At 35.8% G+C, this 24,858-nt stretch overlaps 1 protein-coding gene across 2 annotated transcripts in view; it reads left to right on the top strand.

Annotated features, from left to right (window-relative positions):
- The window catches only part of LOC117427495 (peroxisomal multifunctional enzyme type 2), a 54,141-nt gene extending 29,632 nt beyond the window's left edge, over positions 1–24,509 (top strand). The window contains exons 17-24 of one of the 2 annotated variants that reach the window (XM_058992595.1): positions 5,992–6,057; positions 11,420–11,489; positions 12,223–12,329; positions 13,098–13,184; positions 13,396–13,485; positions 15,425–15,563; positions 21,606–21,733; positions 23,092–24,509. In XM_058992595.1, coding sequence (XP_058848578.1) covers positions 5,992–6,057; positions 11,420–11,489; positions 12,223–12,329; positions 13,098–13,184; positions 13,396–13,485; positions 15,425–15,563; positions 21,606–21,733; positions 23,092–23,181 — 777 coding nt within the window. In that variant the 3' untranslated portion in view covers positions 23,182–24,509. Of the gene's footprint in view, positions 1–5,991; positions 6,058–11,419; positions 11,490–12,222; positions 12,330–13,097; positions 13,185–13,395; positions 13,486–15,421; positions 15,564–21,605; positions 21,734–23,091 lie in introns of both variants that reach the window. The other variant, XM_034903410.2, reaches the window with a different exon arrangement.
- Positions 24,510–24,858: the final 349 nt, after the last annotated feature.

Below are 24,858 nucleotides of genomic sequence, written 5' to 3'. Positions count from 1 at the left end.
TCCTCGGGGTCCCCAGCAGAATTCAGCCTCTTTGCAAACCCTGGACGTGAACTGGCACCGTCCAAGCTGTGTGACTCATCCTGCGCTCCCCGCAGCAGCGCTTTAACTGGATGAGCCACTCGGGGACCCTCAAGGGATCTCTGTTTTAATTATGTGTTTGGACTAGTCTGCATTTGTGTCAAGTTATTTAACATAGTGTGGAAGTAGATCGTGATCTGTCAGCCCATGTGAACCACTCATTGAACTGTTGTGAAACCTTGTACCCGTATACTGGACACATTCTTTGCCAAAAATTCTTAAGGGTCAGAATCTGAAGACAGTGAAGGGAATATCTGGGTAACTGTTTCCTTGAATTTTTTTTATGTATGTTGTTACAGTTAATTATTGAACATACTATGTACTTAGATCACAGCACATGAGAAATTTGTAGATTTCTGGTTCATGTGGTTTTTACAGGAGGTTAAATGCGTCAAATCCCATTTAGACATTGCTTTGTAGATCTACGTTTTTTCATCTAAAACCTTAGTTTTTTTAGTGTCAATAGTAACATTAATGCTTTTCAACTGCTGAAGAGTAGAAAAAAAAACAGGAAGGTAATGGTTACTGACAAGTGTACCCTTTTGTACTGTTCTATGTGGTTTCTTTTCAGAGATGTTTTCTTCAAGGTCATTGAACCTGATGTATTTTACTATTGTAGAAAAAAGAAAAAAGACACTGCTGATCAGACATGGGCAAAGCTCATTTAACATGCATTTAACACTGTCTTGTCAATTTTGAATCTCAAATGGTGTACAGCAATTCTGTTTTGCAAATACATTCCTGATGTGTTGTGATTTGACAGTGAACTGCAGTGCCTTAAAGGCATGTTTTTCCACCCTCAGACCTTTCTGTTTATAATTTAGATGTAACTGGCTGCACAACCCATCTCTCTATATATGTGTGTGTGTATATTTGTTAATTTGGACCAGGTAGTGTAACATTGATTTGTTTGGATAATCAATTTATTGCTGTAGAATTGCTATAGATTCAATATTGCTGCTGAAAAACAATCACATCCTGTATTATGTGTAATTATCTGAAGTATTTACAGGTGTCTTCAGGGACTGCTTAGGTTCCTTTTTTCATAGAGAAAGAGAAGGCTATCTTTTAAATATATTAAAACTGCACTAGTACTATATATAAGAAAAAATGAAAGGCAGAGTAGCCTAATAGATTATAAGTTGGAATGCATCCTGTCATTTGTTCCAGTGAGGACTGGCATACGTATTCTTAGACTCGCAGAAGCCACCACTAGGTGTAGCCATACCTTCAGATTTGCCTTGTAGTCCGGCCATGATGTTGATGGTCTATCAATAGAATATTGCTTTTATTTAGAAATACCATATTCCTTTGAATTTTAAGATGCAGCCCACATTTCCCACCCTCAATGTGAGGAAAAAATAAAACATCACATAAAGATGCATTACAAAGATGCACCCTCAATTATGCATATAAGAAAACGACGTATGGAGGTAGTTTGCAGCCGTCTGCTGTCACACAGAGCATTACAGTTATGCGTTGCTTCTCATTTCCAGTTGCTCCTTGTTTTAGTATTGTGATTGTAGTATGAATCATAGTTTTCAGAATCTATAACAGTTTTTCACATTTTGTAAGCATGTTTTGTGTTTATAGAGGTTGCATGTCAAATGATATGTACAGTATACTTTGGTTGTTATCATTTAAATAGTATAATATGGTATTTTTGATTGCACAGTTTAAAAGGGATGTTCTTTATACACAGGGTGCATGTTATATTCTAAAAGTGACAGCATTTTATGTGATCGCCTAAAGAGAAATACCTTTGCATTCATTGTTGCATTCATATAGCAAGTTGTCAGATCTGATTGGTGTTTGCTGGCAGTGATGTTGAAGTAGAATAAAATTGGACCTTCTATTATGGTGTACTAGATGTCGTAGTTCAGACTATAGAGGAGGAAATGTCAGGTTATAGTAGAGAAGCAATTGTTTATAAATATTATTTTTAAATCAGCATAGAATTTCAATATTTTTTTATTTTCTTGAGAAAACACACAGTTCTCTTTCAAGTACAAAATGTAACCATTACCGAAATGGGTATTTACCTCCTAAAGACCCGAAACCTGAATAAAATAAAATACCTTGCACTCCGTTTTATAAGAATCGCATCCATCCCAGATGATTTGATTCTTGTAAGCGGTTGATTCTTAAAAGCAGACCAATATGATTACTGTGGTGAAGTGCTGCAGAATCAGTATGTCAGTATGAGAATAAGAGCTTTGTTCCCTGCAGTGTAACGGGTTGACCACTAGATGTCATAGGTTCCCGCATGTATGCACGCCTCTGGAAAATCTATAGTTGTTTCCTTAACGAATTAAGGATAATGGTCAGTTGGTTAACTGCTTGTTAAAGTTAATGACACCTTGATAAAAAGGTAGCTTTGGAGTAAGGAAGTGGAAACATGTGTGAATTGCAGAAGTAAGAGAAAGAAACCAAAACCAAAAAGTAAGAGATCTGTTTGTTCCAGTACGATACTGTGTAATTAAGTAAAGTAATCACAGTATATGTGTAGTTCTGGGGGGAACATATGAACTGTTTTGATTTGTATTTGTTTAGTTGGGTAAATGGCTTATCCGTCCTGTTAGTGCTCCAGCTGAGAGCTAGGCTTATTTTGTTTTTCGTTTTCCCCACCGCACTGTAAAAAAAACAAACAAACAAAAAAAAAAAAAACACGGTTTTAAACTGTAAATCAAGACTCCAGCCTGGTCATTTACACTGCCCTCTGCTATGTCAAATTACAATTAGCAAAAGGACCTCCTCCCATCAGCAGTTTAAATACAGTATAGAAATGTCAATGGTGCTCAATCACTGAGGACAATACATCAAAACAATCAAAATAAGTCCTCAGGGGGTAAGCAGCTTGTTATATGATAACGATTATGTTACTCAAGGCTGCAGAGTGCTGTTTTACTACAGTATACTTGAGAAGCGATCATCTTGTGATCGCAATAACCCCGGCTGGAGTTATTTTATTCTCATTTTGCTTTTGTCTAATATTGCAGATGGTTGCTTAGGGAATCCCTCCCACAGCATCTTGATGCCGTTTTGGTGACAGCTTTCGCATCATCATAACAAGGGCTGTTAGTTTACTAACAAGCAGGCTTCCCAGTCCGACATCGCAATTTTCCCTTTCTGGTCCAATGTCGGACCCTGTCCGACATCATCAAAAAGACGCAAAAAACAGGTCTCGAGTCATTTTTTCTCCGGAAAAAGCTGAGAAAACTATTCAATGGCCGAGTGAGACCAATAGGAGCCAAGAAAAGCCAAAAAAAAAGGGGGGGGGGGGGGGCGTATCTCATGAATACTGATAGACTCGACACCACCTAGATAACACGGACATACACAAACAAGATAGCTGCTTCCGCATCCAGGGTTAAAGGCCTTTTGGCTTTACCTAGGCTTGCATATATTTCATGGGAACTGCACGGCCTGTCGTGGTTTATACCTTACATATAAAAACTTGAATTTATCATGTTCTAGTAAGGGCCTGGGGAAAGTTGATTATATTAAATTTTCTTGTTGAAATACAGTACAATTCTTTGAAAAATGTTCCACTAAAAAGTTATACTAAAAAGCTTATTTTAGTATAACTTCCATTGAGTATTTTATAGTTATGTACAACCTATTAGATTTACTTTCTTTGCCAGATGTTGACAAGTCCCAGCTTTTTAAAATGAATGATTAATGCATTATGTCCCAGCCCACCCTAAGGGGTAAAAGCTCATTGGATGTGGTGCAATGCATTAACTAAGGTAGCAGAGGAGACTTGGGACCAAGAGCCATAGTAACAACTCTCAAGAACTTTTGGGTGACAGCCAATCCAAAGGTCAACCTAAAACCACAATAGCCAACAGTACCGGTCTTGCATGCTACAGTGAGAAATGGTCTGTCAGCAGTTTAATTAAAGCATTGATGTGTTAATTCTGGTAGAATGTAATGCTTGCAGGAAGACACAATACTTGTTCACCAGTGTTGAAGCTTCAGTGATAAATGTACTGTATCTTAACACAGCTTATACATATTAAGGTTTCTGTACCAACAAATTACTTGAAAAATAACTTGGCTAAAAAAGCCTTCACACAACAGCTTTTTTTATAAAGTTGGCCCACTTTATATAAATCTAAGGACCTCATTTACGAAGCGAAGATAGTTTACAGTTTTAATTAATCCAAGCTTTTTTGTGTATATATAATTGATGAGCATCCCCTCATGCAACAAATGCCCAGCTGCTTATGGTAATATGTTCTATAAAAGTACCCTGTCCAATTTCAACCAAATGTCTTCCAAACATACAGAGATACATCTACAAATATATCACAGAGAAACGCATGGTATGTTACCATATTAAACAGAGAAAATATCTGGATACCAAAATGTGTTTAAAAGTGGTTTCTGTAGCTTCAACCAGATTTACCTTTATAATGTAGTCTGTTGCACATTGTCAGATACTAAATCTAGTTATAATGTGTATCTGCAGGAGACTTCTTTAAGTGATTACATTAAAATGGTTCGGGATTTGTATTCAAATAAAAAAACTATCTGAAAACCCACTTAAAGGGACAAATCTATGATTTCTGGTTCCAGGGATGGCTTGTTTATCTGCCACAGATAGTTGATATTGCCTTGTGCCTATAGAACAACCAGCTTCTATACATTGGAATACAAAAGCTGAGTTACCAGTAACCCACAAAACAACATCTAATAGCATTACTAGAGAACACTAAATGCCTTATTAAAATATAATAACATCAAACTGTTAAATAAAAATAAATCCGTAATACATCACTCCAAAATTAGGAGAAACATGTAAAACTTGAATTGTTTCAAAACACAAGTAACAGAAGAATCGAATTTGAGTATTTTAAGGGAGCACGCTTTACACATCTGAAATTATTTTGTGTGCTACATCAGTGACACGCATCTGAATACAAGACCAATGGAAATCAAAATGCTTATAGGCTTGGTCTGTGTAGATAAATTTTTCATACAGTTTTGAAAAGGGTCCATATATACATCTCGGTATAGAGTATGAGCTCTTCTGGTGATTCAATAACTACATTGCTAAAACATGTTTTAATCAGGTGGCAGATGATGTATTGGGGAATCTGTCCCATTCAGCACCAAGCTTTCTGATGTGACGTTGGTGGGTACAGTGCTGACGGAAACCTAGAAGGAATTCTGTGGGATTAAGGTCCGGACTTCTTGATGGCCAGTCCGTAACTTCTCCTGCTCCCAAGACAATCCATGACAATCCTGGCAGTATGGCAACGGGCATTATCAGGGCCAATTGCACCAGCAAATGCTCTTCTTACAGGATCCAAGACTATGTACCATAGAGCTGTAAATCCACTCCTTGGAAGCACAATGAGATCCGTGCAACCTCTAATGCAGATAGCTCCCCACAACACTGGGCAGCCAGTGAAAAAAAACGTCTCGATAGCTGTCACAATTTATTGAACAATGCTTAAAAGATCTTCCTGCAGATTTGTGTACGTTTTCAATCAGGAAGTGGTGTTTTATGTTTTAGATCAAAGTTGTAAACAGCACTTGCCCAAGGGCAGATGATGTCTACAATGGCTGGTAAAGCTGTAGAATTGTAAAATTGTAAAATTTAGGCTATTACAACTGATGTAGTTTTTAGTAACTAGAAAAAAACGCTGAGGGATGATGCATGGGCACATTTAAAAGCAAGGATAAAAAGGATAATTGTTCTTGAAGGAATACAACAATTTTAACATTTTTTTTACAAGAATGTTAACAGTTTTTTTTTGTTTTTTTTAAGATGGTTTAGATGTTCTTGTCTAAAAATGTACATTTACAGTGCTCCACAATGTGGCCATAAGAATCCTAATAAATAGTCAGACTATGAGTTTTTGCTGTTCTGGTTTTAAATCATTGCTCTCTATCTTTCTCCAGGGTACAGTAAATCCACCAAACAGACCGCCAGATGCTGTGATGACTGATGAGACAAGCAGGGATCAGGTAGAGTGTTCACAGTCTTTTCATTAGTATTTACCCATTTAGCTGGTATAAGCCCATATACTGTACAGTTCGGTGAACTCTAGAGCAATAGTGAACATTTGTATTTGATTTCCTTTCTTGTACATACAGCAGTAAGATGAAGTGTGCGATTCTGTGAAAAACTGAATTGATTTTCTAGTGTGTGAATTATTTTAAAAAGCACTGTCAGTTTAAGAAAAATTTAAAAAATACACATCGGAGGGCAATCCACCCTAGGGGTAAGGGTATATATAAAACAAGACAACAAAAAAATAATTTCTTGTTAGTGTTCAATACTAAAAATGTGTGTCTCCTTGTTTTTTTTTCCCCATACCATATATTAAATGTAAAATAATTTATTTAAAATGATGAACATCAAAATCCCCTTGGACTTAAAAATAATAAAAATAAAGCACTTTTATATTAGAACATAAGAAAGTTTATAAACGAGAGGAGGCCATTCGGCCCATCTTGCTCGTTTGGTTGTAAGTAGCTTATTGATCCCAGAATCTCATCAAGCAGCTTCTTGAAGGATCCCAGGGTGTCAGCTTCAACAACATTACTGGGGAGTTGGTTCTCCCAGAATTCCCTGTGTAAAAAGGTGCCTCCTATTTTCTGTTCTGAATGCCCTTTTATATAATCTCAATTTGTGACCCTCGGTCCTCGTTTCTTTTTTCAGGTCAAAAAAGTCCCTTGGGTCGACATTGTCAGTACCTTTTAGAATTTTGAATGCTTGAATCAGATCACCACGTAGTCTTCTTTGTTCAAGACTGAGTAGATTCAGTTCTTTTAGGCTGTCTGCATATGACATGCCTTTTAAACCCGGGATAATTCTGGTCGTTCTTCTTTGAACTCTTTCTAGAGCAGCAATATCCTTTTTGTAGTGAGGTTACCAGAACTGAACACAATATTCTAGATGAGGTCTTACAAATGCATTGTAAAGTTTTAACATAACTTCCCTTGATTTGAATTCAACGCTGTTCACTATATAGCTGCGCATTTTGTTGGCCTTTTTATAGCTTCCCCACATTTTCTAGATGAAGACATTTCTGACTCATCATAAACTCCAAGGTCTTTTTTGTAGATTCATTCTTCAATTTCAGTATCTCCCATATGGTATTGATAATGTACATTTTATTGCCTGTGTGCAGTACCTTACACTTTTCTCTATTAAATGTAATTTGCCATGTGTCTGCCCAATTCTGAATGCTGTCTAGATCATTTTGAATGACCTTTGCTGCTGCAACAGTGTTTGCCACTCCTCTTTTTGTGTCGTCTGCAAATTAAAAAGTTTGCTTACTATACCAGAATCTAAGTCATTAATGTAGATTAGGAATAGCAGAGGATCTAGTACTCATCCCTGTGATACTGAACTGGTTACCTCGCTCCATTTTGAGTTTTATCCTCTAATCAGTAATTGATGTCCTCTTAGTGATAAATCAGGCAGTGACATCAGAAAATATATTTTAAATAAAAGTATTTAAGGCAAATACTCACTAGTTAAAGGTTCTATTCTTTAGTCAATTGCTGAAGATTTTTTTAAATTAACATTTATCAAGAGGAATGAATCAGTGATATCTTCTTTTAGCTTTCTTTTTCACACTTTTAATTAAGAACCACGGGTGACCATTAACGTTAATAATTTGGTAAAAAAAAGAACATATAAAACATAATGATTTTTTTTTTTATTTGGAAAAAAAAAAAGCTCAGATAAACAGGCTTGGAGATAATCATCACTCCTGTGAGTCTCATGCAACAGGAAAGTTAAAAAGCAATTAGACAGGCCCTCCCATAGGAGAAGAGAGTTGTGAAAAGGGGTAGGCATTCCTGACCATTTCAATCCAGTGGTGAAGGAGCTTATCCACAAACCTGAGGGATTAACATTTTCAGTTTAGAGTACTTGTCAGTGGAACAAAGTGCTTTTCTGCAGTGAGAGTATGTTTGAGATTCCAGAGCATTCACTTTCATCCTATACTGATGTGTAACTGGTCAAGATATATTTAGTTAAATATCTGTAATGGGAATCTCGTTAAGCACACAGGCAAATTGCATCCTGATTAAAATGTGTACATACTACTTTATCACATAGATTGGATTTGCTCGTCTGTTATTCCTAACTTTACCGATTTATGGTCATACAAATCTTGCCTGCTTATTGTCATGCAATCCAACACACAAGCAGAGGTGACCTAAATTATATTTATTAATTGTGTGAGACAGTGGTTCTGTATAAGTCTTGGTATTGTAAATATATAAATTAATGTGTTCTGTGATTTTGATGCGGATGGAGGTTTGGATGCAAAATACAACAACCTTCTTATCAAGAGTTATTTTGAACAGCATATGACTATTCCTCAGTAATGTGTTACTGAATTTCAGGGAAGCAAATAAAGGAATGTGTTTTTAGGGATTTGAGGTATTTGTTTCAAATAGCCTGTTTTTTTTTTTTTTTTTGTGTACAAAAAATATCGTTCCGGATATTTTAGTCACAAGCATTTTTCGGAATTTAACATAAATTGCATTTTCATCAATATTGTTTGAATGATAGAATTGAATCTAACATGACTTTGGTTAAGTTGTTTAAATGTGTGGGTAGTTGTTGATGGGAGTGAAGCTTAGGAAAAGAGCGATCATGGGCCTGCTCATAATCTCGCTCGTTTATGTAAAATGCTTGCTTAGTTTATGGAGTCGCCTACAATTCTAAAATTAGACAGTTATTTAACATACAGTACCTTTCTAAAACACCTTTTGCGTTTTAATATAGACCATGGTGTTTGTATCAGGAAAGGAGAAAATGAAACGGCTATCCAGAATACTGGCCAGAAGAATACGTGCATGACACAGACATGCACTAAGAAGCATAACAACACCATTTACTGTTGATCTTTGTATTCCAGACTATTTTCACTTGGCCACAGGTGGATTAACATTTTCTGCGCTCAATTTGAATGCTGTACATGCAAATATGTGGGTTTTCTAGTGAATGAGGAGAAACTGAAAAGCCCCTTCACGTTCTTTATACAGATGTTATTGTATTACTTGTATTGTAACACTTGAAATGTATTTGCTTACGATTGTAAGTCGCCCTGGATAAGGGCGTCTGCTAAGAAATAAATAATAATAATAATAGACAAAAAAGTAGACACACCTTGCATCCCCTATATGTATTCTTTAATATATAAAAGCTACATGCACCGCTGAAGGTCTGTTATAGTTAAGATGGGCACACTAACAAATCTGAAAAGCTTTGATAGGGGGTTGATCGCCAGAGCTGGCTTGATAGATGCTTCTCTATGCCACTATTTAACTTATTTTTCACATGAAGCATTGCGCCTGGGTTAAAGAACAGACTTGACCGCAGTAATTGTTGAGCAATGGTTGTGCATACATCTGGAACAATTTAACGATCTATGTCCAACCAATTACCCCACCTTTCTGACATTGTTCTCCAGCATTCAATACCCCGTCCGTTTACATATGTATGATTGCATCAGTTGGCCCCCTCCTCACTGCTTTTCTTATCTCGCTCTTTCTTCCTCGCTGACTGTCTAAGGATGTAGACTTTCTTGACTGTTAAGTCCTGAACTCTTGACAGTTGGTAGAGTCTCATACTAACTTTAAACTCTGTATTTCTGCCCTTATCATTTATTTATTTTGTTGAAAAACACATTTCACATTGTAGCTGTGCTTACTCTGGTTATTGCCCTGTTCCTCACTGCTGTTCACTGTGAGATAGCATGGCTCCCACATCTAAAACAATCATTGACAACAGTAAAATATTAAACATCAGGCAGTAAAACACGTTTACTTGGGACAGGAGATTTAAGTCAAGAATTCAAAAAATCAGTTAATAATTAATAATAATAATAATAATAATAATAAACAAGCATATGCGAGCATACAAACACTCAAAAGCCACTGTTGCGTTCCATACCCAGTTCTGCATGGGATTAGGAAAGTTTTTGCACCAAATTTACAAATCATTGTACTAAATGAAGTTCACTGAATACATATTGTGATGTGAGATTCTTTCTTTCAGGGTAGTAGCATTTTATTTGTTGCCAATATAATGGGTACTGTACACCAGCTATTGTAATGGCCAATTTATCCTGTATTACCTGCCTGGTAATGAACAAACTGAAAATTCACCCGCTGTGGCTGTTCCCGAATCACCAATGTGCTTTTCCTTAACCTTTTGTGAAATATCTTACAATCCATCTCTCTTTGCCCCAGGGATAACAGTCCTCCTGTCACCCATGATAAGCCACCTTAGAAGCTCATGCACTAGTATGAAACCACTTGCAGGGGAATTTGAATAATTGAACCTGAGTGCACATTTTCAGCACTTTAAATAACAACGATATCTTAGGGATTTCAGCATCTATGGAAAACCTTCGTCAAATCTGTTTAACAAAAACACAGATTGATATTGTGCTATTTCTGTATTTTGACAGTCAAATCATGGTTTTCAGTAACCAAGTTCACAAAAACCAAAAGTGGATTAAAAATCCAGCTGTAGAATGAATACCATTACCTAAAGGTATTGCTACTCACATGTAGTGAGGCGTGTAAAAACCACAGTGCGCGATTGGCTAAACTCCATCACATTGCATGCTAATGAGCCAATTCACATGGGAATCGCTACACCACAAAACTCTTTTCCATAGCCCCCGGCAATGCTATTGCTTAAATACCACAGAGATCCTCAGCTATTTTTAGTAATCTATTCAAACTTGCAAGCGTAGTTGTAAAATATTCCTTACTGTAACATTGTGGTACTGCTACTTTCTTATCTTAGACTGTTCTTACACAGATACTACAGGATAAAAATGTATCTCTAATCTGTATGTTTGTTTTTTTTACAAGATAATATATATTTATAACTTGAGCAAAGTCTTCATTTCATCTAGTGTGTCACCATTTGTTTCCTACAAAATAAGTTGAGCAGCCCTCTGGACCACTTGAATTATAATGTTGTTTAACAGCTTCATAATGAGGTTTAGTAGCATTTATTTTACATACACCTAAAGTTTAGAAGGTGGTACCTTTTTAAAAAATAAATAAATAATTCTCAGCTTCACTATTTGCATTCTGGATTTACTTTGCAAAACTAAAGAGATGATTTCCTTGTGGTTTTGATTTAGACTTGCAGATTGTAGCAGCAGGTGCTGCAAACAGAACTTTCATTCTACACAGTTGTGTTTGCCGTCAGTTGTTTATTAAAATAAAACGTTAATTAATTGGGTTATATGACACACTCATTATGACTCACTCTTGCTCAGCTGTGTGCATGCCTTGTAATTAAAAGAAAAGCTAAGGCTCATTATGTTATTTCCCTCAACAGGCTGCTTTATATCGGCTCAGCGGGGATTGGAACCCCCTGCACATTGATCCCAGTTTCGCAGCTATGGGAGGTAAGATGAATGTACTGCTTTGAGTGAGAAGTCAGCGGTGGCATTTGCATTACATTTCCACTTTAAAAGTGATGGCTGTGAGCCCAGATCCATCAATTAAATGCCCATTAAAATGCAATGCATTTTGTTGTGGAATGACTGCTTTGGAAATGGGGGGGGGGGGGGGGTCATGAAATTTACCTCAGTCACGAATGTGCAATAACTGGAATGACAAGTTGATGGTTGACATCAAGAAATCATATAACATTCATACCACTACAACAATAGCTTTATTATATTGGGCTTTAAAAAATAACTTCAGCCACAGAAAATTACTCGACTTGTTTCTCTGCTGGAAAAAAAAAAAAAACAGGACACAATGTAATTTTGACCTGATTCAATTGCGGCTGTTGAATTGTCATTTTTGTTTTGTCCTGAAAGAAATAATTATACAGGAGAGCTGAATCTGGATGCCACATTTCATTTATTAAAGTAATTCAGTCTGTAGATGAAATGGGATTACAAATCATGGTCTCCTACCAGCCCGCACTAGGCTTTTGTTACCTATCATTGCTGAAAAGTGGGTCATATATTTTACTGTAACATGATCATGATCTTAACGGCTGGGGCCTAGGGTTGAAAGCTCACTTCCCTCGGAGACAAAGTCCCCCAATGTAGAGTAGCCTCCTTGATTTTTCTGTTACCATATGTTTTACAATGATTTGTAAAGCCTAAGCAAGCATTTTTCTTTCAGGCTTCAAAAAGCCTATATTGCATGGGCTGTGTTCCTTTGGATTTGCTGCTAGACATGTTTTGAAGCAATATGCAGACAATGATGTACTGCAATTCAAGGCAATTAAGGTAAGTAACATAGTTAACCAGCAGTACAGAGTCAATACCACATGGTTTGCTATATGCTGTCAAGAACCCTGATTAGAGGACATTTCTGTCTCATACTTGACCATCTTTTTTATAGCCATTATAAACCTTTATACCTAATAAATTAGATGTTGTTTTCCCAATCGCATCCAGTAAGCTAGATATTCTTTCTAATAACATATTTCTAACATTATTGCAGAATTGTTTTTGTAACATTACCTAGCTTAAGATACAGAGCAGGTGAACGAAGGACATGTCTCAAGTATGCACAGTAAATACAATGTAATTTCTACGTCATTGCTTTCCCGTGTAGCCATGAAAGTGAATGTTTTGATGGGATGGGGCTCTAAATAATGTAATCATATACCTTGCTGTCCGAGTTGAATTTGGGGACTTCACCCATATATATATATATAGAGATATAGAGATATAGAGATATAGAGATATAGAGATATAGAGATAGATATATAGATATATATTTTTTATTAAATTCAAGAGGGTCGAGTACCAGAATTCGGTTTACTGCTGGACTGACCCTGAATATATATCTGTAGACGAAACAGAAGTGTAGTGTAATATAATAGGTGTGGACCAGTAGAGTTTATTTAATGTAACTTTTATCTCAAGGGATTTGCCAATATGTGTAAAACTACCTCTGTACTCGCTTTAAAAAGAAAATGCTTTGCATCTAATGCTGTTTTATTCTAAAATGCATGTACATTTTTACCCATCTGGGCTTGAACGTTTTAGGTACGCTTTGTAAAACCAGTCATTCCAGGACAATCACTACAGACTGAAATGTGGAAAGAAGGAAACAGAGTCCACATTCAAACAAAAGTTAGTAGAACGTTTACTAATTTGTTTTATTAATGTATTCATAGTCCACATAGTATTGTGTCATTTCACATCTATATTTGTATTTCACATTAAAATAAAATAATGACTCCTCTTTGTCTTTTATATCTGTGTAAATACCAATGTGAATTTGTTTCCTGTGGAAACTGTTGTTGCATAGTTATTGTATAATTTTTGTTTTTTTTGTCTGTAGATTAAAGAGACTGGAGATGTTGTTTTAGCAGGAGCATATGTTGATCTGAAGGGCACTCTGGATAAAACTGCAGCTAAAGAACCATCTGTGGTAGGACATGATGACCTGTTCTGAGTGAATATTGTTCATGCTTTTGACTTATGTCTGATAACCTGTTTATAATCCCACACAACCAGAACTGTATATGTGCCCTAAATAAGTCTTTTGCATTTGAACAATGAAAAGAAACCAAAAATTGATTGAAAACGTGTAATTATTCCTTCAAAAACCACAATAGACCAAAAAAAGCTTTTTCGTAGCTGAATGCTCGATTCCATGCTTCTAAATTCCACTCTCCAGTGATTTCTTCAAGATATTTTAGGTTTGTCTCTTCCACCCATATGTAGCCTGATTGGAAACACTGTCACCCCAAAAAGGTGACAAGGTAACCCAATAAGCCACCCTGCAAACTGTCCAATTGAATCTCCCATTGTTGCCAAGGGCATTGGACGTGTGCATAGGCAACATAACGTTTTTTGGCTTTTACATAAAACTTTCTTAATTGTAAAAATGGAGGTACCTGATCACCTGTGATCTTCCCCTCCCTTACAGCTGCACTGGGTAGGTGTTCAAGTTAAGTTTTAAAAAGTTGTTTATTACAGCAAATTAAGTGGGGGTAAAAGCAGATCACAAAACATTTGCAAATGTAATATATAGTGTGTGTGTGTGTGTGTGTGTGTGTGTGTGTGTGTGTGTATATATATATATATATATATATATATATATATATATATATATATATATATATATATATGGCTGTCAATTAATCGCAGTTAACTGCTGTGATTTAAACGTGTTAATGTATCTCACAAAAAAATTTAACGCACGTTCCCACTAGCATACTGTAATTCATTTCCTGCGGCACCATTTTAATACACTCCAGTGCAGGCCAGGATTGAATGAGTGTAGTCTTTGTTTGCATATAATATTAGTCACAGAACCGCATTGTGTAGTAAAGCACTCAAACTGAAGGACTTGTGAATGGTATGTTTATTTAAAAACTGTCTGACGGTTCATTAGATAGAAAGAGGGTTACTTGTATCTACTGTCAAAGTGAGTTCCAGTATCACAGAAGCACATCTAGTCTGCTGTACCACCTGCGTGCTAAACATGTTTTCACTTCTCAAAATACACTTTCTAGTAGTTCTTCTGCTACAGACAACAACATTACAACAAATGAAATCTGTCAGTTTCAACAGAATACTCTTTTAGTAATTCAATATCGCTGCAAACCCATGAATCATGCTCAATCTGATACTATAACCAGTGCTGTTGCAAACTCGATAGATACCAACTGCAGACACGTTAACATTGTAGCTTTGTTTTATTTCAATAACCACATTTATTTTTAAACGGTATTATTTACAATTATGGAGGATATAACCGTTACTCAGTGAATGTTTTGTTTTATTTCGGCAATTAAGTTATTAATAAAAGAGAATTTAAGTTGTTGTTGATTATTATTATTATTATTATTATTATTATTATTATTATTATTATTATTATTATTATTATTATTATTATTATTATTATTATTATTTTAAACAGCAATGAAAAACATCAGTTTGAGTAAAGGAAACTGATAATTGTAAAGTGAGTAATAAACTGACTCCATTGTGAGTTAGCAGTTGGTTCAAACAATTTAACAAATGCTGGATTGTAAATAAATATAAAACTACAAAGAGGATCCAGAATGCAGAAATAGGAAAACATGGTTTTTATGCTGTTTTTTTTATTTTTTATTAATAATAATAATAATAATAATAATAATAATAATAATAATAATAATAATAATTGTTATTGTTATTGTTATTAATAATAATAATAATAATAATAGCAGCATCAGTAATAAAACTAACTTAAATGAGATTAATGCAGTAATTGAATAAATTAATTATGTGATTTAAAACAAAGTTTAACATAGTATTTTTTTATCGCTTGACAGTCCTATATCATTTTATATATGCCCTTTATTTCCTATGTTTAGCAGGCTGGGGGTCTCCAGAGTGACCTTGTCTTTGCAGAGATTGGCCGCCGCATTAAAGATGTTGGTAAAGATTTGGTAAAGACAGTGAATGCTGTCTTTCAATGGGAAATCACTAAAGATGGGAATAATGCAGCACAGTGGAGTAAGTATTTCAAAACTGTTGATGTACATGTTTTATATATATATAGTCAAAATATATTCTCTTAGGAATATTATTGAACTGCAGTACTGTACAAGGAGCACATTTTACAAATGTCTGTGTTATTCATAGAATATGTACATTTAAAGTAAGTAGTGTGTCTCATCTAATTGTTCACATTTACATTTATTTACTTTTTGATGGCATTTTCTAGGCTGCAATCAATTTAAGGGGTTCTGGGTTGTTTTGATCCGGTATTGTTTTGATCGTTCTTCTCAATCTGCCTGTACGTGGCTTTGCGCATCTCTAGGGAATTCTTAGGTCCTGTGCTGAACTGCCACCTTCATTCCATAAAAATCATGTGACAATATGGCCTTTAAACCGGGCTAGCTCCACCTCCTCTCTTTGTCTGGTTGAGTAGGTGGGGCTGACAGAGTTTAACAGTTGTTTGGTAAACGTTGAAAGTAGAACATGGTAATTAAATATTAAAATATATACAAATCGCAAAATTGGATAAATCTGAAGTGTCACCAACTGAAGTGGAAGTGGGAGAGCTTGGTACATGGTAATTTATGCTGAAGAAAGAGTGCAAGGTAATGAACATTCGGAAGTGTTCTTGGGTGACTGCCACCAAAGTGGCATATTTCAAATAGTTTAGTCAGCCTTGGACCACTAAACTGCTGACATTTCTTCTAGCAGCAAACCATGCAAAATGTGGGATTTGACAGATTTCATTTAACACTGATAGCATTGTGTGCCTGTCTGTTTCATTATTGTTTCTTGTTATTGTTCCCTGTTCCTCTAAAAGTCACAATCGGGTTCAGTCCAAAGGGTTGTCAATGGCTGTGTTTTATCATTCTTATTGTGCCTAACCCTGGCAGGTTATTCAATTTTCTCTGCTGTCCAATCTTTTAATCTATGACACATTACCCTCACTCATTGTTGGTTGCCTTAGATAGGCTGCAGACATTGACAGGCCCAGGAATAATCTGAGTGACTTTTAGCTTATTCCAGTCATGTACATCTCTGGCATCTCCAGGTAATATCCTTGAGCATGGTGTCAGTTAAAAAGCCAACCAAGAAAGGAGTAAAAAAAAAAAAAATAATAATAATAATAATGTAAACCGCAAGAGATGGAAATGTTTTGTTCAGTTTGTGTTTTGCCAGGGGTAATGCACTGCACCTCTTACTACCATCACTAAATGTTGGGGAATTATTAACTCAACTCATGGTTATAATATGCAATAAAAATAAGGTACAAGTGTATATGGATTTTCAAAACTAGTTCAAATCCAAGTTTACATATTGGTTGAAAGGAATGCTTAAATCTGACGATTCAGATGGTTTGTTTTAAGAAAAAACCCTGGAATGAAAAAATAAAATCCTTAAAGTGTACAACATTTAAAAATGCATCTGTAGTTGGAAGTGCTGAAGATAAGTTGACATCAAGATTTATGTAAAGTGATATATGAATGTGTGAGTATCCACCTAAAAAAGTCAGTTTGATGCATTGTTAACATTCAGTTTGCATTTTGCTTCAGCTCCTTTTGCATTGCTTAAAAAAAATTCTACCCCACAACATTAAAGTTTTCATTTTTTTCCTATCTTTAAAATGTTTATTATTTTTGCCTGTTCATATTGGCTTCCTTGTGCTGCATTTGTGCAGTAAAAATCCCAGTTCAATTTCAGCTGGCAGGAAGGCAGTAAACTGTACACTGACATTCACTATCGTTTGATTAACACCACTATAAAGATTTTTTTTTCAACATGCTGTGCATTAACTGACCTGAGTGTAATGCTGCTACAGTCCCTCTTTAAATAGCACAGTCCCTTGCCTTACTCCAGTCTACAGAGATAACAATATATATTCAGGAAGGTTTTTAGATGTGTAAAACATGTCGGTTTGCTTTAGAAAATCCATGCATGCATTCCTTTGGCTGGTATTTCCTGCACCAAAGAAGGTTTTAAAGGTCAGGAATCAAATGTGACTCACATTTACAGTTCAGCATTCAAATGCACATACGTATGCACAGAAACATCTGATTGCGTTTGCTAACAGAGCATGCAGATTCCACCAGACACCACAATTAAAACTTGTATTGAGCTCGGGTGGGTGTGATGATTGCAATCTCGCAAGTATACAGAGGAAACATACAGTCAATGATTCAACAAACCCGCTCGGTTCCAATAGCAAATCAAATATCTCTTGAATGGCGTGACCGACATCTCGGAGGGCTCCGGACAGGTGTTTATCAGACGTGCCTGTTGGAAGAAATTAGTGTTTTTCATTTCAAAGTATTACAAGTTTGCCTTGTGGCTCAAAGTCACTGGTCATATGAAAATTGCATTTCTTGCTGAAGCATTTTGGTGAGATTAAATTACTTTGAATTTTTTAATTAAAAAAAAAACAAAGCAGCACTCATCCAGGTGAGTTAAACAGGTGAATGGGAGGATCAATTGAAAACAAAGGTCTTCACTGCACTCTCTTGAATTATTATTATTATTTGTTTATTTAGCAGATGCCTTTATCCAAGGCGACTTACAGAGACTAGGGTATGTGAACTATGCATCAGCTGCAGAGTCACTTAAAACTACATCTCACCTGAAAGACAGAGCACAAGGAGGTTAAGTGACTGAGTGGCTGAGGTGGGATTTGAACCAGGGACCTCCTGGTTACAAGCCCTTTTCTTTAACCACTGGACCACACATGCACTTTATTGAGAATAAAACAATGAAATGGCAAATGTTTTGACTGTTCCATTACAAAGCAATGGCTGTATTTTCAAATGATACAGTGATTGTTAGGTACTGAAGCATCTCAATGTGCTCAACAAAGCATTAAGCAGCCATTATGTGCTTGAGGCTTTTTTTATTCGATTTAGATTTATTTTATTTTTTTTCACGAAGGATCTTTCTTCTGTGCCACCTAAGCTTTTCAAAATAAACCAAATACCCCACCCACTCAATATATCGCGGGTGTCAGGGTCCAATATAAATCCGCTATATATCGAGGACCACGATATAGCGAGAGACCCATAGAAAACCAAATACTGTACAACCACTCCCTCGTTTTATCAGAGGTGTCAGGGTCCAATATAAATCCTCTACGCAACCCGCTTTTTCTCATTTTTCATATAAAAAGCAGCACACTCTTTTAATTCGTACTGTGGAGGGTAATTGCTTCTTATCAACTTCAGTCTCCAATTTCATGAGTCTTCCTCTCCTTTCTCAAATGCACAAACCGCTGCATTGAAAGAATCAATTCCCAACATAGGCTTGTTGCTAGGGAGCTGACATCATTGCCTTGCGACTTTTGCTGGTGCATTGCTGCCACACGTGAACACCTTGTTGACTAAAATAAAAACCGCTTCAGCCATTAGATATTTAATTTGCTTTGTGGTATTGTGCAATACGTGTGTATATGATAACAGTATGATATTAATGCTTTGTTTTGTACATTTTTGTTTGTGATGTGCAGTACGAAATAAAACTAACAGTGCCTATGTATATTGCAGCTAAGGCATACACAGTTAGACAGTAAAAATGGGGAGGACCTCGCAAGGTGTCTGTTTTGGAGGATTTTGTACAAATTGTAGCAGTAGCATAGATTTGGGAAAATGAGTTTCAGCTACTCTGCTGTAGCACTGGGTTGTGTTCAGTCTGAGGCATGTGTGTACTGCACAGTTTTTTTTGAGAGATATGCAATAGCAGTCGTCCTCATCAGGCTATATCCAAGTGTAGAATTCGTAAACAATTTGACAAGGTGTAAAATTAAATTTTTCCTTGAAGGTCACAAAGCAGCAACACCTTGAGGTTCCACATATATTATTCATTATGTCTGGCAAGAGTGTTTTATTTGTTCAGTCTGAATACCTGACACCTATGACTAGGTACCTCTTCAGTTTGACGGATAACAGAATCAGGCAGTGCATCCATCGTTGCAGAAATATCCTGGCCCCTGTTGTTGTAACCCATGTTCTGCTTGCACTGGACAAACAAAGGATTACAATCCACAGACTGTTCATATGTTGCGAGTGTGAAGCTCTGAAAGAGAGCTACTTTTATCAAAAATATTTCACTTAGAAAACCATATTGAGATCATGTGGTCCTAGAAAACTCTTTACCTAATGGAATTACGGTGACCCCAAAATGAACTATGACATGATTTTTTTATAATATATATATATATATATATATATATATATATATATATATATATATATATATATATATATATATAATATTAATTTTCTGCTGTATTAATGCCAAATGTCAGCTATGTTAAAGGAGCCGTGTGCTTATTTTAAAATATTTAATAAGGGGGTTTTATGAACCATTCTAAAGGAAATACTACAGAGCTGAGATGCAGCTTTGGGGGAAAAAAAATGGACAGTCACAAGACGTTCTGCAAATGCTAACAATGAATATCTTGATGTAAAACCTTTCATACTTGCTGGACACCACTGCTTAAACTGGTTTGAATATCTTTCAATCACTAAGTTAATGACTATCAAGTGAATAATCAAGAGTGGTATAAAAACACTTCTCTTAACTACTGTATGGCTGTAGCAATGGAATAACTCCACTGTCTTAGCTTCCTTAAGAACATAAGAAAGTTTACAAACGAGAGGAGGCCTTTCAGCCCATCTTGCTCGTTTGGTTGTTAGTAGCTTATTGATCCCAGAATCTCATCAAGCAGCTTCTTGAAGGATCCCAGGGTGTCGGCTTCAACAACATTACTGGGGAGTTGGTTCTCCCAGAATTCCCTGTGTAAAAAGGTGCCTCCTATTTTCTGTTCTGAATGCCCTTTTATATAATCTCAATTTGTGACCCCTGGTCCTCGTTTCTTTTTTCAGGTCAAAAAAGTCCCTTGGGTCGACATTGTCAGTACCTTTTAGAATTTTGAATGCTTGAATCAGATCACTGCGTAGTCTTCTTTGTTCAAGACTGAGTAGATTCAGTTCTTTTAGCCTGTCTGCATACGACATGCCTTTTAAACCCGGGATAATTCTGGTTGCTCTTCTTTGCACTCTTTCTAGAGCAGCAATATCCATTTTGTAACGATGTGACCAGAACTGAACACAATATTCTAGGTGAGGTCTTACTAATGCATTGTAGAGTTTTAACATTACTTCCCTTGATTTACATTCAACACTTCTCACAATATATCCGAGCATCTTGTTAGCCTTTTTTATAGCTTCCCCACATTGTCTAGATGAAGACATTTCTGAGTCAACATAAACTTCTAGGTCTTTTTCATAGTTCCCTTCTTCAATTTCACTATCTCCCATATGATATTTATAATGCACATTTTTATTGCCCGCATGCAATACTTTACACTTTTCTCTATTAAATTTCATTTGCCATGTGTCTGCCCAATTCTGAATGCTGTCTAGATCATTTTGAATGACCTTTGCTGCTTCAACAGTGTTTGCCACTCCTCCTATTTTTGTGTCGTCTGCAAATTTAACGAGTTTGCTTACTATACCAGAATCTAAATCATTAATGTAGATTAGGAATAGCAGAGGACCTAATACTGATCCCTGTGGTACACCACTGGTTACCTCACTCCATTTTGAGGTTTCTCCTCTAATCAGTACTGGCTTTTACTAGAATTGATTGTATTCTCTTTTGATAATCCTCAATTCTTAATTATAGTTTGGGGATTTTTTTTTTTTTTTACTGCAAGGTCCAGAACATATTCCTTGTTCCTTTTCTAAAATTATAACAGTTTATCGTGACTTTGTGAAGTATGCAAAGGAACAAAGCCTAAAGAACATGTTAAACAGTGCATGAAATACATTGCATTGTTGTGTATGCAAATTATATGTCAGTTTAAAAAATAATCTCTCACCTGTGATCCATGCCACTGTGCCAAATGCCAAGCTAAAGGCAGGATAAAAGTGTATCCTGCCTTAGTGTAAGAAAGGTGAATACCTGTGTCAAAGAACCGCATCTTTCATTTTTAATGTTTTATTATACTGTAAGCTTAATTTTATAACATTTACTGCAAATGTAACATAATGCCATGTATTCCTTTGATAGCTATCGATCTGAAGAATGGGTCAGGGTTGCTGTATAAGGGAGCCCCTCAAGCTAAAGCTGATGTGACCTTTAGCCTCTCGGATGAAGATTTCATGGAAGTTGTTCTGGGCAAGCTCAATCCACAGAAGGTAAAAAAAGCTCTTTTTTTTTTTTTAATGATTTGCTTTGGTAACGTGTTGAATTAACACAGTATTATAGAAACCACATTGTAGTTTGTTATATCAGTAGATTGTTTCCTTGGTTGACATCACACGTGTGTTTCTTAAACTTAAATGATGGATAATATCATGCGATTTAAAACCTTTACAAAATACCTAAAACTGCTACAAAGAATATTGAAATCATCATGTTGTAAAATCATGAATTATTGGTATTTATTCAGCATTCACATTCCACTACATAAACTGCTAAAATGTCATTAACCATTTCAGGTGCTGACAATTTCACAAGACGATATTTTTTTTATAAATGAGAGATGTTTCATAGATCAGTTTTACTTTTTCATAAAGGGTATGGTTTTGTTTCCAGAAGAATGCTTTTCACAACAAGCCCAGGGGGTGATCCAAATAGAGGGAGCCCTTCAAACCCATCAAACCCATCAGACACTTTAATTGAGACTTTCAGTAGTACTGAAATACATTAGGTTTAGGTACAATGTATTCTGCATGCACAAAATAGCCTTTTCTGTGTAAGAAAACTACACCAAGATGATTCATTTGCCTGTAGAAAGTTGTTTAAGCACAGAGAAAGCCTCCCACTGGTTATATATTGTGTACATTTAACCCTGTGGGTGGCTTATCAGTTCTCCAATTAAGACCTACTTTAAAAGTTTCTCAATAATGAGTAATCGCTTTTCTTGAGGCACAATCTGCAGATCAGCATAATGCAAAAAGTCTTGGCCCTTTGCTTAACAAACTAGTGCAGTTCTGTCAGTGCAGTAGAGGGCTTTGTCACCGTTTGTTTAATGCCAAGTCAGGCAGAATGAAACTTCCAGGCTATGTTGATTTCTGCACAGGTTGAAACACTTGACAATGAGATTGCTGCCTCTGTGCCAATTTATAAAGGTGTTATTTGCAGCAAATATCTGTTGTGGATGAGAAACATGATGTGTTTTACACGGTGTGTACTTTATAATCTAATCCGTTTTAACAAGAAGAGCTTCCATTTGAAACACACGTACAGGGATCTACCACTTGAATACGTTCTTAACAGAATTATGTTCTAACAGGATTCATTTTAATTGTAAATGGATCTGATTTACATATACGTATAAAGAAATGTAAATATATAAAAATGTGGCTTTAGCTTTAAGACTTGGCAACACCATTTTTTTTTTTTTAAATCTGAAAACTCCCACATTATTTGAATGATGTAATATGTGACAATAATAATAATAATAATAATAATAATAATAATAATAATAATAATAATACATTTGCAATCATTAAATATTCCTGTTAAACAGCATCGCATTTTTATTCCGCAGGCATTCTTTGCAGGAAAGTTGAAAGTGAAAGGTAATATAATGCTGAGCCAAAAACTGGAGACCATCCTGAAAGACTATGCAAAACTGTGAGACTACACTGTGACCACTGCTTACGGATGCTAGCAAAAAACGCTCATGCCTTTGTTTTCTTGAGTGAAACAAGTCAAATGGGTTTGTGTTAAATACTTGTTAATTTCACCTGTAACCAACCAGGATGATCAACTTGACTAACAGTTTCAGAAAGGACAGCATCATTTTCTTTTTGTTATTGTAAACCTTTAATTGAAAATGTCATAAAGTAAATAAAGAGAAAATAAAGTCCCTCATAAAGATTTAGATCTTTTGGGCTGCAAACATAACCTGCAATTGTGAGTGAATCTGAAGATTGAATATATTAATAATTTCAGACCTCTATACAATATAGATGTTGCTTGTAGTCCAATTTACATTATATAGTTGGACAATTTTGTGTTTTGTTGTTGCCGTAATGAACATGGAATACAATTAATGGCAGCCAATTTGCACCAACATGGAGAAATAATTAAAACCCCAACATCTTTCTTTGAATTCCAGTTTCCTCATTACATTCTGTGGAGTGGAGCATCCACAAAACAAAAATGCTGTTATGTTTTACAAAGCATTAACGAGCAAGTAGCAGGTTCCAAAAAATATAGCGTTGCACGTCCCCACGTGTGCTACAACTGTTTCAATAACGTACCTGTATTTTTTTCTTTTCATTGTTAACATCCTTACAACTTTTTACACATAAACCTCTTAAAGTCTGTTTCAAAGCTCTTTTCAAAATGGCCGCTATAGTGCACTGATCATGTAAGGATTATTGCCCACATCGTCAAACAGGTAACACAGCAATAACGATCCATTATGTGTTATGGAAAAGAAAAGCCAGAGCACTTGTTATGTTTTTATTTTATTTTTCTTTGTTGCTTTTCCTGTAGTGATTTAGAGCAGCGGTTCCCAAACCTGGTCCTGGGGACCCCCTGTGTCTGCTGGTTTTCAGGTCATAAACAGTTGCAGAGTTCAAATTACTTATAAAATGGTATAGCTAACTTGAAATCTGCAACTGTTTTAATAGCTGAAAACAATTAAGGTCTAATTAAGCAAATGATCAGTTTAATTAAGGGTCTAGTTAAGTAATTGAGAGCTCATTTGGAATGAAAACCAGCAGACACAGGGGGTCCCTAGAACCAGGGTTGGGAACCAGTGATTTAGAGGACAGATCTCAAACCCCAGTGCACTAGAGCAGCCATTTTGAAAATAGCTTTGAAACAGACTTTAAAGCTATAATGTTGTGTAAAAAATACATATCTTACTGTAACTAACTTTATATTGTCTAATGTTTGAAAAGTTGAATGGAATTGATAACAAAATTGTGACAAGAATAAATCTACTTAAAATCAGGTGTCTTTTTCATGATATTCATAATGCTATTTTTTATATATCGATAAAGTTGAAAAGTGTTTTCGAAAAGCAGCAACACATACCTTTTAAAACATGACACCAAGTACAGTATATGTCATAAACCTAGCACCTAGATGGGTTAGAGTGTCTCATCCAGATAGTTTGCACATGAGACTTGTGCGCTTTAACCCTTTGCGGTCCATTTATTCAGCGCCTGTCAGGCCCAATTTATTTTCACACGAGCGGTTTATTTTACATAATCTGTTTTAAAAGTAATTTTATTCACAGTAAAATAGGTTTAAAGGGCACTGCATATCAACAGGACACTCCGTACTGCATCTCCAGCCC

The sequence above is a fragment of the Acipenser ruthenus genome, chromosome 2 (assembly GCF_902713425.1).
Source record: "Acipenser ruthenus chromosome 2, fAciRut3.2 maternal haplotype, whole genome shotgun sequence".
Lineage (NCBI taxonomy): Eukaryota > Metazoa > Chordata > Actinopteri > Acipenseriformes > Acipenseridae > Acipenser > Acipenser ruthenus.
The sequence above is the reverse complement of the archived record's forward strand: the minus strand, read 5'-3'. Positions and strand labels throughout refer to the sequence as shown.